Source organism: Sciurus vulgaris (assembly GCF_902686455.1).
Source record: "Sciurus vulgaris genome assembly, chromosome: 12".
In the NCBI taxonomy this organism is placed as follows: domain Eukaryota; kingdom Metazoa; phylum Chordata; class Mammalia; order Rodentia; family Sciuridae; genus Sciurus; species Sciurus vulgaris.
The window spans coordinates 72783093-72795730 of NC_136473.1; the positions used below are offsets into that span (position 1 = coordinate 72783093).

The 12638-nt window shown below is 41.6% G+C and overlaps 1 protein-coding gene across 1 annotated transcript; it reads left to right on the top strand.

Annotated features, from left to right (window-relative positions):
* Positions 1 to 2217: 2217 nt before the first annotated feature.
* On the top strand, positions 2218 to 9147 carry SLC30A1 (solute carrier family 30 member 1). Its single transcript, XM_079107919.1, has 2 exons — positions 2218 to 2840; positions 4392 to 9147. Exons 1-2 carry the CDS (start codon positions 2219 to 2221, stop codon positions 5297 to 5299), a joined length of 1530 nt encoding a protein of 509 aa, XP_078964045.1. The 5' UTR covers position 2218; the 3' UTR covers positions 5300 to 9147.
* Positions 9148 to 12638: the final 3491 nt, after the last annotated feature.

Sequence of the window (12638 nt, forward strand, 5' to 3'; positions counted from 1 at the left end):
TTTTCTTTGGCGGATTGGAAACATTGTAATTATCTTTGTTGAATTCTATTTTTCCTCCCTTCCAATACCCAATAAATCAACAAATTCTGTCAGTTCTTCCTTTATAATGTCTTGCAAACTTTCCTCCTTTCTTTTCTCCTGCAGCAGAGCAGAAACGGAGGATGAGGTTCTGGCTCTCCAGCATAGATGGGGAGATGACAAATACACCATATACAAGTCACAAGAACCATAGAGGAATAAGGAGGAAAAAAAAAAAAAAAAAAGCAGCAAAACAGCACAGCTCCAAACAAGCCTTACATAGGCATCTTAAGGCAATGGCGGGCACTACACTTGTAGCAACCTGAAGCCGTTGGGGGTCCTTCCTCCTGTTCAGTGGAGAGGCCTTCTCGTTGACCTCAGGCCATTCTGTTGATTCCAGTTCCCAGCCCACTTTAGACTACTAAGTCTTCACTTCCAGATTATTCGCCACTCATATACATGTGCGTATATCCACAGACATATACATTCAACCCAAACTAGGGTTAGCAAAATTCATGAAGAGAACTTCATAGTAAACTTAAAATTTTTTACTTTCTACCTCCACCTGGACAGCTTTTTCTTTTGTATTTTTGCTGCCCCTCCCCCTCCTATCAGCCAACACAGGGTTCCGCTCCTTGTAGTCTGTAAATAAAGTGTGAAATCACAGAGCCTTCAGAATTTTAGCATTAGAAGGAATCTAAAGAGTTCCACTAGTTCAGTCCTTTACTTTATAGATGAACAGGTGTAGAGAGATTAGGAGACTGGCCAAAGTCAGGCAGCTGGCTAGCGACAAGGCAAGGACCAGAGCCCAGGTTTCTCCTGCTTGAAGTCCGTTCCCTAAACTGTCCTTAGATAATCAGTGACAGAAATCCCTGACTTACACAAGGGCTCCTGGGGAGGTGGTGATAGGAGTAATTCGCTTTACTGAAACCTTTACAGATTCTCGGTTCAGGCCACTCGCCTGAGGGCTAACTTCTGAGCTCCGGGCTGAGCCGAGAGTCACAAGTTACGTGCAGCACTTGTTTATGAGTCTGGTGGCCTAATCTCAGGCTCCACTGCCCAGAGGACGCACCCGAGGGCCCCGCACGCAGGGGCTCCGCTCTCGGCCCCTCCCAGGTGGCGGGTCTGTCACACAGCCGCCCGGCGGCCCGCCCCCACGTGGACTCGGCTCGCAGGATCAAAGTCTGTCTGCAGCCGGGCCCCCGCAGGTGTGCTGGGGGCTGTGAGGACCCGCTCAGCCGAAAGCAGGACTCCGCAACACCCTGGGTGGGGGAGGCCTGCCCACCCGCCCCTCCCCCTCCGCTGCACGCGGCCCGCGGCCCGCGCCCCGGACCCTCCCCCACGACGCCCGCCGCTGCACCCGGCCGCGGCCCCGGGCCCACGCCCGGCTCCTGGAGGGAAAGGCCCCGCCTCCATCGGTTGGAGCCCAGACCCCGCCCCGCCCCCGCCCCTCCGCGTCTCCATCCAGTAGCGAGCGCGGATGGGCGGGATGCGACGGCTGTCGTGAGGCTTGCTGGCCAATGGGAAAGCGTGCCGGGTCTGAGGGGCGGGGCGCCGAGGCCTTGTCACGCTCGGGTCCGTGTGAAAACGGGGGTTCCGAGTGCAAAGCAAAGTTTTTTTGTAAACCGTCTGCAAAGGCGGGGGGGCGAAGAAGGCGCCCGAAACCGGGCCGAGTGCAGCGGCTGTGGCTGCCGCCTCTTTAGCGCCTCAGCCGTGGGCTCCTCAGTCCACAGCCACAGCGGAGGAGACGAGCCAGGAGAGCCCTCAGATGCTCGGAGCCTTCTCAGCGCGGAGCCTCCCGCCGCCCTCGTCCGCCACCCGCCTGCTCTGGGTCCCCTGGCTCCCGGAGCCCCAGCCCCCCGCCGCCGCCGTTGCCGCCGCCTCCGCCCCGGTGCGGGTGTGGGGGCTGCTGGGGCCGAGCGGGGCCTCGGCGCCGGCTCGGAGGACGGACGCCTGAGGAGCTGCGCGCCGCCGGCCGGCGGGCCGAGGACGCCCGCAGGCGCGGGGCGCGGCGGCCTGACCCCGGGCTCGCCCCCGTGCGGCCGCGGGGGCCCCGCAGCGGTTTCCCGAGCGGCCCGCCGCGGGCCGTGAGAGCCCCGCGCCGCCCGCCTTCCGCGGTCGCCGGGTCGCCGACCCTCGGCGCCTAGCCGCCGCCTGCCGAGTCGCCCGGCCGCCCGCGGCTGGCCGCCGAGCCGCAGCCATGGGGTGCTGGGGTCGGAACCGGGGCCGGCTGCTGTGCATGCTGATGCTGACCTTCATGTTCATGGTGCTGGAGGTGGTGGTGAGCCGGGTGACCTCGTCGCTGGCGATGCTCTCCGACTCCTTCCACATGCTGTCGGACGTGCTGGCGCTCGTGGTGGCGCTGGTGGCCGAGCGCTTCGCCCGGCGGACCCACGCCACCCAGAAGAACACGTTCGGCTGGATCCGGGCCGAGGTGATGGGGGCTCTGGTGAACGCCATCTTCCTGACCGGCCTCTGCTTCGCCATCCTGCTGGAGGCCATCGAGCGCTTCATCGAGCCGCACGAGATGCAGCAGCCGCTGGTGGTCCTGGGGGTCGGCGTGGCCGGGCTGCTGGTGAACGTGCTGGGGCTCTGTCTCTTCCACCACCACAGCGGCTTCAGCCAGGACTCCGGCCACGGCCACTCGCACGGGGGGCACGGCCACGGCCACGGCCTCCCCAAAGGGGTCCGCGTCAAGAGCAACCGCGCCGGGGACAACGATGTCAGCGTGGCCCCGGGCGAGCCCGGGCCAGACCAGGAGGAGACCAACACCCTGGTGGCCAATACCAGCAACTCCAACGGGCTGAAACTGGACCCGGCAGGTGAGCAGAGAAAGTCGCCGCCGCAGGTGGTTGGTTTGGGCAGTCGAGACCCTCGCCGGCCCCCGGCGGGATGGCCCGCACGCCCCCTGGTGCTCGCGCGCTCCGGTCGGTGTCCCGCACTCGCCCCTTCTGGTCCTGCGGAGGGAGCCTGGGGGCGCGATCGGGAGTACAAGCAGGAGGGACTGTGGGTCTGAGGGAAGGAAGAGAGTCGGGGGACACTCATCCCACCCACTCTGCACCCGCGCTTAGGCGTCTTTACAGGTTTTTTCCTAGAGACTTGGCTGCTTGTGCTGAGAACAGGGTCAGAAAGGCTTTCCAATTCCATTCTTTGCCCTCTTGGGAAACACACAAAACTCCCAGTTCGTCCTAGTTGCTGGGTATAGGAACCCTCCCTCCTCCAGAGTAGTTCTTATGCCCATTCAAGTTTCATAATGATGCATTCAGAGCGTATAAACCCCGGTTAAAGGTTTCTTTTATGAAGGGCAGTGTGTATTTCACTTAATTGACACCTAATCCCGAAAAGCACAGGCTTAGGGACCAGTTGGGACATGTTTAACATTTACTTCCTTAGGACTTTTTTCATAATGGTACTAAAATAAAAGTGATGCTAATGCGTTCATCTTATATTTTTAATGAAGGCTTTTCATTCTAAACATAAGTACTCTTGAAGGAAATATGGAAAATAGACGTTGGAAAAAGGAATGAGTCAGTACTACTCAAGCACAAAGATATTAAGTTTGGCTATTTCCTTCTATCTTCCCCCATATGTATTTATTTACCTGGTTGTATCATACTACAGAGACAATTTTCTTTTTCAAATGCAGGATATCATGTTAGTGAAGTTCTAGTTGTGCATTGTGAAAAGGTCTAATTAATATTGGATTTTTCTCTCATTCACTTGGCATGGTGTTATTCTAAAGAAAATTTAAGCTACTCTGGTGTGTAATACCTTAAAAAAAAATCAGTACTTAAAAGCTTTTAGGGTAGGTAGTGACCATTTAATTCCAACTTTACTAATAGTCTCAGTGATTGTTGATTAAATTGTTGATTTGTCAGTTTTTAAACCCTCTCTACTAAGACCTTTTGTATTCTTGATGAACCTTTACAAGTACAAACTGGTATTATTCTCACAGAATCTACCTCAATGATGGTAGAGCAAGTCCAGTGTCAAATCAGGCATTTTTATCAGTAGATTTATCCACAGCTGCATTTAATGGATGATAATCCTTAATTTTGTGTTTTCCTTTGTATATGCCAGAAAAGTACAGCAGAATGTTTTCAGGATCCCCGCCCCCATAGAAAAGATACACTTTTTAGGAGGCGAGGGAGGGTGGTTAGGAGAGTGGAAAAGCAGTATTTTAATGACTTAATTTAGCCCTGGCCATTATGTCCTGGCTTGTTCCCAGAATGTCAATTTATATTAAATTGCTCTGAGCACATTTTTATGTTTTACAAAAATTTTACCTTCTTCACCACTTGCAAGGAGTTAGAAAAGGATGTTTATATAAAAACACTTCAAATGTATTTGATAAAATTTTTTTTCCTTTGTAGATGCAGAAAAATCCAGAAGTGATGATGCAGTGGAAGTACAAGTGAATGGGAATCTTATCAGAGAACCGGACGATATGAAATTGGAAGAAGAAGAAGATAGGGCTGGGCAACTTAACATGCGTGGAGTTTTTCTGCATGTCCTTGGAGATGCCTTGGGTTCAGTGATTGTAGTAGTAAATGCCTTGCTCTTTTACTTTTCTTGGAAAGGTTGTTCTGAAGGGGATTTTTGTGTGAACCCATGTTTCCCTGATCCCTGCAAAGCATTTGTAGAAATAATTAATAGTACTCATGCATCAGTTCATGAGGCTGGTCCTTGCTGGGTGCTATATTTAGATCCAACTCTTTGTATTGTAATGGTTTGTATACTACTTTACACAACTTACCCATTACTTAAGGAATCTGCTCTTATTCTTCTACAAACTGTTCCTAAACAAATTGATATCAGAAATTTGATAAAAGAACTTCAAGATGTTGAAGGAGTTGAGGAAGTTCACGAATTACATGTTTGGCAACTTGCTGGAAGCAGAATCATTGCCACTGCTCACATAAAATGCGAAGACCCAGCATCATACATGCAGGTGGCTAAGACCATTAAAGGCGTTTTTCATAATCACGGAATTCATGCTACTACCATTCAGCCTGAATTTGCTAGTGTAGGCTCTAATGCAAGTGTAGTCCCATGTGAACTTGCCTGCAGGACTCAGTGTGCTTTGAAGCAATGTTGTGGAACACGGCCACCAGCCCATTCTGGAAAGGATGCAGAAAAGGGCCCGACAGTTAGCATTTCTTGTTTAGAACTTAGTGACAATCTAGAGAAGAAGCCCAGGAGGACTAAAGTTGAAAACATCCCTGCTGTTGTGATAGAGATTAAAAAAGTGCCAAACAAGCAACCTGAATCATCTTTGTGAGTCTTGAAAAAGATGTGATATTTGACTTTTGCTTTAAACTGCAAGAGGAAAAAGACTCCATTGAAATTCTAAGTTTGCCAAGTAGTATAATTGAAGTCCTTGTCTGGTCACACAGTTTAATTCTATTTTTGTAAGAACATAATGGGACTGCATAACAGAGTTCTATATTACAACTTTGTGATTATTAGTGCAGAGTACAGCTATGCTGTAACAATTTTTGAAAGCCAGTTTTAACACTATGTTACATTTTTGTTTAAAGTAAGTATAAACCTTATATAACATAATGACATTTGATTTCCGGTTTTCCCATGATAAAAATTAGGGGGATAAATAAATTAAAAATTGTTACTGGAATTTCTCTGCTTTTCTTTCCCCCCATTGTTATATTTTGTTAGGATTATAATTGGTAGACCTGTAAAATCTTCAGCAAGTTTGTTTCCATTGATGTTTTGGGTAATGTTTACTTGCCCTTTGAAATCATTACATAGTATAATGGCAGCATATTTTAAGAGTGACTCATGGCTATGAGCAGAAAATAAGATCAGTTTCTATTCCATATTCTATATTGCTGAGTGTTAATCCAATAAACAGTGAGGTAATTAGGAAACTGAAGTAGAGTTTACACATAATAGGCCAAATAGGAAGTAAGAGCAGGGAAGAAATTTTACTAAATACTTGCATTATTGTATGTTAATGTTCATACTACATCTGTAAAGTTATTTTGAGAATTTCAACTCCTTTATTCTACCAAAGTTAGCCTAAAACATGAACATGTTCACCAGCATTACTTTCTTTGAAAGATTCGTATTAGAAACATAGAGCTGAAAGTTTACTCACAAAATACCTAAATATTTTTAAAGATTTTAACTTCATCTTAGCTTGCAAAATGTAAGCTATAATGTAATCTTTTAAATTGTGGGTGTTTAAAAATTTGAAGTTAAAGGCATTTCATGGTGACTAATCATGAATGGATTTAAACAGCTTTTTGAGTACAACCATTTAGTGCTTGTGCTTTGCCAAGAGCCACTAACTTGAGAGAAAAGAAAGATGGTTAATGCAATCTGGATATTGAATTCTTAGCAAAATTAATAAGGGAAAATTGGAGATTCTGTAAGTTATCATTTCTTGACATTGCTTAGTTCTTAGACCAGTGGCTTATTTTGCAGGATGTCATGCTTTCCATCCAGGAAATTGTTCTTGGCTATTTGATTATTGCGATAGATTTCAAATCCAACACAAATATTTTAAAGTTATTTAAGTTATATTTTTCTTGATAGAAGAGGGATTCTGCTTTGTGAAGAAAATGATTTTTGTCCTCAAAAGAATGAATATTAATATCAGTTATCATGTATAGCTCTATTTTTCTAGAAACAAGGTATTCTGACTACTTCAGTAACTTTTATAGCTTACTACTTTTGAGATGGCTACCTTTTGGGATTTAAAATAATTCATTGCTTAATAGGTCTTAAGATGAAAGTGTTAGAATATGACGTTTTTTTTAAAGAGGTGATCTTGCGTTGTAGATGGTGTTTTTCCCCTAATATATGCCTGTTGCTGGCAATGGGTCTATTTAAGAACAGCTGGTTTTTCCAATGAGAATGAGGTAATTTTAGTAACATAGTTTGTAAGTTCACATATACTATGATGGGCCAAACCATAACCTGCCAATTTGCAATACATCTTGATCTTTTAATACTCTTATCTGATATTGTGTAATTCATTTCTTTACCTAGTAGTTGCTTTGAGTTTTGCAAAAAGGATTTTTTTTCTTTTCTTTTTAACTTGAAATTGAGCAATCTATCTAGGTGAACAAGAGAAAGCTGCAAATTTTACTGTATCATGTACATTCCTGATTTAACACTTTACAGAACGTTTTATTAAGATCTCAAAACAATTTTTTATCTAAACATTTTAGCAATGATACAATAGGATAACTGGTAAAATATATTACATTCAATGGGGTTTTCTTTACAATGTTCCGTTTGGGGTCTGTTTCTTAAAGGTGGTATAACACCTAAGTAGAAGACATCACCAGAGTGAGAATTTTTAGAAATGGTATATGAACATGGGATGAGGGTTTTTTTTTTTTTTTTTTTAATTTTTCTAAAGTGCTTTGATGGGATAGTCTTTTAGGTTTTAGTTATTTCACTTTCCATAATTTTTAAGTTGCTTGTATGTAACAAAGTGGTACCATAGGATACTCTTTTTTTTCAAAGGACTTTGTCATAGCAAAATCAGAGGGCACTGACACCTTTTGAGTTTTAGCAGAGAATTATTTATTTCTTTACAATGCACTTTCTAACCCATTTTTAGCTATATTAGCATTATCTTTAAGAAAAAAAGACATGCTTTTATATTTAAATGTTGTGGGATTTAAGTGTCTTTTTCAAAATAGCTTATTCCTTCCTGAAAGAAAATGCAAGAAATACCCTGGATTATTGGGAGATTTATACCCATTATTTAAATATGCTGTTTTATAACACTTCATCAGTTTTAGAAGTTGCATCTCTCCTACTGGTTCTTTTATATTCGAGCAAGATCAGTGTAGAATGTTTAGAAACTTGTCTGTTGTCAATTTTATTGAGAAGGTGCTGCATGTGCCTGATTTAAAACCTACCAGGAATTTTTCCAAGCCAAATGCAGCCTTAGTGATGAGAGATTTAATTCTCTGTTAACTTTTAGCTTGTATATTTTTTTCTGGAAGGTATCTACATTGTAAGTTTGGACTAGAACCTGAAAAATAAAAATCCTAAAATTTGGCTGTATGTACACTTTAGAAAACAAAATGCTGAATAATTTTATCCTAAGGTATGTGATTTGAATAGGAAAAAATTTCCATCAAGTGCACCTTGGAAAATCACACTAGGTAGAAGGCTACGTTAACATATTTGTGTCTTGTTAAAATTCAATTTTGTATTTTTGAGGGAAAAGACCTATGGAACCTAATCCTAATGTGAAATATTTAGTAGGTTAACTGGTATTGAGTTGATTTTTACTGTTTATAAGCAGATATCATTTGAATGATAAACATGTCATTAACCTGCTGTCTTAAGATGTTCACATATACACAAATATGGAGAGTAATTCTACAATTTAAAAATATTTATTTTAATACTGAGTTTCAGTTAAGTGATAAAACAGTGTTAAAACTCTTGGGAAGGTGGAGGGTTTTGTTTGTTTGTTTGTTGTTTAAATTGAAACTGTGTCATACAGTGTTCTGTGTCTCTGAAATGGGAATTGTAATAGCACTATTTTGATGTAGCTCTACCAGTATGTGGTGATGCTAATTTGTTTCACTAACAAGCTCTGGAATGTTTAGCAGTCATTTTCACTGGCACAAGAGCCTTTTGTATGTTATTCAGTTTAAAGTTTTAAACCAAAAATTTTATGGTTCAGTGGCTTTGGCAAAAAGATGCTGAAGGGAATGTAACATACAATTAATATGTGGTTATATATAAAAAGACCCAAATTGCCATGTTATGGTTCTGCCTTGAAACAGCACAATGAAGTGTATCCGTGTATTCTGTGATTCTTAATGAAACTTTCATAATTGTGTTGTTTTTGTGTCTGCTGTTGCCTGTCTTTTGGGCCAGATATGGCGCAGTTAAATGCAGTTATCATCTCATTAAATGCAGATACAGATAAACTGTCTTTTAGTGCTGCAACATTTTACCTAACTTCTAACTTTTTGTATGTTTTTTGACTGTGTTATTTTCCAAAGCTGTTCCTACCTCACCATGAGGCTTTATGGATTGTTATGTATTATAAATGTTCTATATGAGACAGACTACTGTGTTTCTTCTCATTATTGAAAGTTAAGTAGAAAATAAACTAATTTTCATATCTACTTTGTTTTGTGCATATGGCCTTCCCTCTAACACTAACACTAGGGTGGGTTTTATGAAAGAGAAATGGAATTCAGATATTGAAATGAAAGGTGTAATTCAATAACAAATGTTGCTAGTGGGCAGAATAATGATTTCAGGACAGTGGTATCGAAGAAAACAATGTGGACAAAAATTGCAGTAGAAATGGAAAGGGTAACTCACTTCCAAGGTCCACTAATAGGAACTACTCAATGGCTATTTTTTCTTTAGGTTATAATCATTAAAATTATATATATATATAGAGAGAGAGTTATGGGTAAGCTGCTGCTTTTGGTACTGCCTAGATTTTACTTGAGCATTACTAATGAAGATTATGAAATGTTTTGTACCTATGTGATCATCTAAAACAACCTGGAAGTTAGTACATTTGTGTGTTAATTGAACCTCAGGATTTCCACAAATACAGTCTGATATAAAAATTCTCCTTCAAGAACTCGTACTTCTGGCTGGGAGGTAACCATTGAAAAAATCAGTTGGCAATAAATGGTAGTAGATAAATATCCAAAGGAACTGATACAGTAGATATTTCAAAGAAATGGTAAACATCTTTGGAAAAGGGTATGTGGGTTCAGATGGAGTGGGGTTGAGAGGTAAGGTATCAGGGTAGTAAAAACGATTGGGGGTTGGGAGGTGAAAGGAGATTGTAAAAGAAGGTTAAATCTATATTAAACAGTTTGGTTTTATAGGAAAATAGGATGTTACCAATTTTTGAGTAAATGAGAAAGTGGGAAGAGTACTTACTATGTAGGCTAAATTTGGAGTGTGTTATAGTCAAAGTGACTACAGGAAGACAATTCAGCTTACCAGTTATTTGGTACTAAAAACTTGAACTAGTTCCCAAATATGTCCACATCTACACATACCACATTTCAGTTGATTCCATGTGCTCTTTTTAGATTTTTAACATTTCTAAACTCAGAAGGTATAGTTACAATCAATGGTATCTTACTATTGCTGTTCTCCAACTTTTTTCTTAACCTGAGTGAATCAAAAAAATTACCTTCTGGGGCAATGTGGCTTTTCAAAAAGTATCTGCTAATTTTCCCTAAAACTAATTCTATGTACTATGCCCTGCACATTTGAATAAGAGCTGTTGCTTTTGAATTAGATAAAAATAGGCTAAGAAAGTCACAACATTTGTTATTTTTTTATTTTTGGTACTAGCAATTAAACCCAGGGGCACTTTACCACTGAATTATATCCTGCTTCTTTTTTTATTTTTATTTTGAGATAGGGTCTCACCAAATTACTGAGGATGGCCTTGAACATGTGATCTTGCCTCAGCATCCAGAGTTGCTGGGATTACAGGCATGTGCCACTGTGCCTAAGTGTAGACATTTCTGAGCCTTCAGAAAAATTTGTCCTTCCAGACTGTAGCCTCTTATAGCTTTTTTGCTTGAAATCCAGTAATTTATAGCATTGTTGAATTTGCTCATTTAAAAACCTGTTTACTTCTAAATTATTAATGGTGAGGTCAGGACTGTATTTTCCATCTATATTTACTCATAGCCCAATAACCAGTACCCTGAAATATTTAAAGATGTGTGGGTGACTATGGAGGAATGGCAGGAATGGAAAAAGATACAATACTATTATAGCTAAAATATACTCAGAACTTGCTACATACCAGGCATACTTTATATAATCCTTACAAACCATTAGGCATATTCCATTCCTAGTTTACAGACAAGCTGAGATATTAAAACACCTTATATTAAGTTACCTAGCTGGTAAGTGATGGAACCAGAACTGGAACTCAAACATCTAGGATGTAGCAAGTAACTTACTTTCACATTGCTTTGGACTTTTCAACAACCAACTGCTTATGTAAAATACAGTTTGTATTTTCATCTATGCAGCACTGGATAGAAAAGTCATATGCACTGAACACTGGCAAACATTGGCACTAAAAGAAATAAGGAAATATTTATAGCATTTGATAATTATTTTAAAAAAGCATTTGTAGTCACCAGATGAAAAATAAGACCTTATCTAAATTAGACTTTTTAAACTTATGTTTCGGTGTCATTTTTACTTTGATTTCTATGGGACAGAAAATAACAATTGGTTTTAAACTAGTGCTTTCACTTAAACTACCATATACTATTGTTTAACACATTAAATGCATCTCCTTCGGGCAGGAACGCCATGGCTTAAACATCCTATGGTTATGCTGAAAACAGTGGGTCTTTGGGGCATGAGGAGCAAAGGTACTTGAAGCAAATGTGGATGAGGAGACCCTGGGAAAGGATCATCTAGATCATCTGCTGCCTTTATTTTATTTATTTTTGGTACTAGGGATTGAACCCAAGGGTGCTCTACCACTGAGCTACATCCCAGCCATCCCAACCCCTTTAATTTTTTGAGACAGCGTCTTGCTAATTTGCTGTTGCTGAGGATCTCACTAAGATGCTGAGGATGACCTTGAACTTCCAATCCTCCTGCCTCAGCATCCAGATTCATCACTGTGCAGAACTGACCTGTGCATTGACAAGTTTGGCAACTTTGACCTCCTTCCACACACATGCCTATAGTTACCTCCCTTCCCATTCTCAAGATACCTTACCTGTTGTAAATGTTCCCTAGGGAGACAGTATTGTCCTGTTAGGAACTGTAAAAGGATAACCCACTGCATCCTCTTCCAGTCTCTCTCATGGGAACTAAAGGGTATTAAAGTCCCTTCCTTTTACGTAGCCCCCTCATGTTTTATATGAACTTCAATTTCACTGGCTAGTCAAATAGAAATTCTAAATGTTTGATTTCTGAGACTTTTATAACCCTTGGTTAAGGGATTGCCTAGGTCCAGGTAGCCAGGAGTTCCTTTGATCTGTTCTGAAGATTGAACTGTCCAAGAAAGCAGATGTAGGTATTTGAATTAGCAAACTCTTTTAAAATATAAAATAAAAATGGGCTTGTAGAAACACGAAGGGATTCAAAACCAGCACCTGTTATTATGATAAAATTTGAATATTCACATAAAAATCTAGAAGAACTGACCCTAATTTCTCTTTCTAATAGTAAAAAGGTCAAGGGAAACATCAGGCAATATTAGAACATTTTTATAACCTGGAACAAGGATGACCTTCAATGACCTGCCCTGGGTCTGACATCAGGCTTTAGATTGCTTTGGAAGGTGATGGTAATAAGGCAGCATTTACTGATAGATCTATTGAATCTCTAATTTCTATACAGTTAGTAACAATGAGCTAGAAAAATTAGGTAGCATATCATGGTAGACAGAACAATGCTCCCATCCAAGGATGTCCATGTCTTAATCCCCAGAACCTGTGAATACCTGATGTAACAAGGGACATTGCAAAGGCCATTAAGGATCTTAAGATGGGGAGATAATCTTGAGTCATCTAGGAGGACTTCATGTAATCGTGAGGGCCCTCACGAGAGGAGGCAGGAGAATCGGAGTCAGCAGATGTGATAACTAAGATGGCAGATTT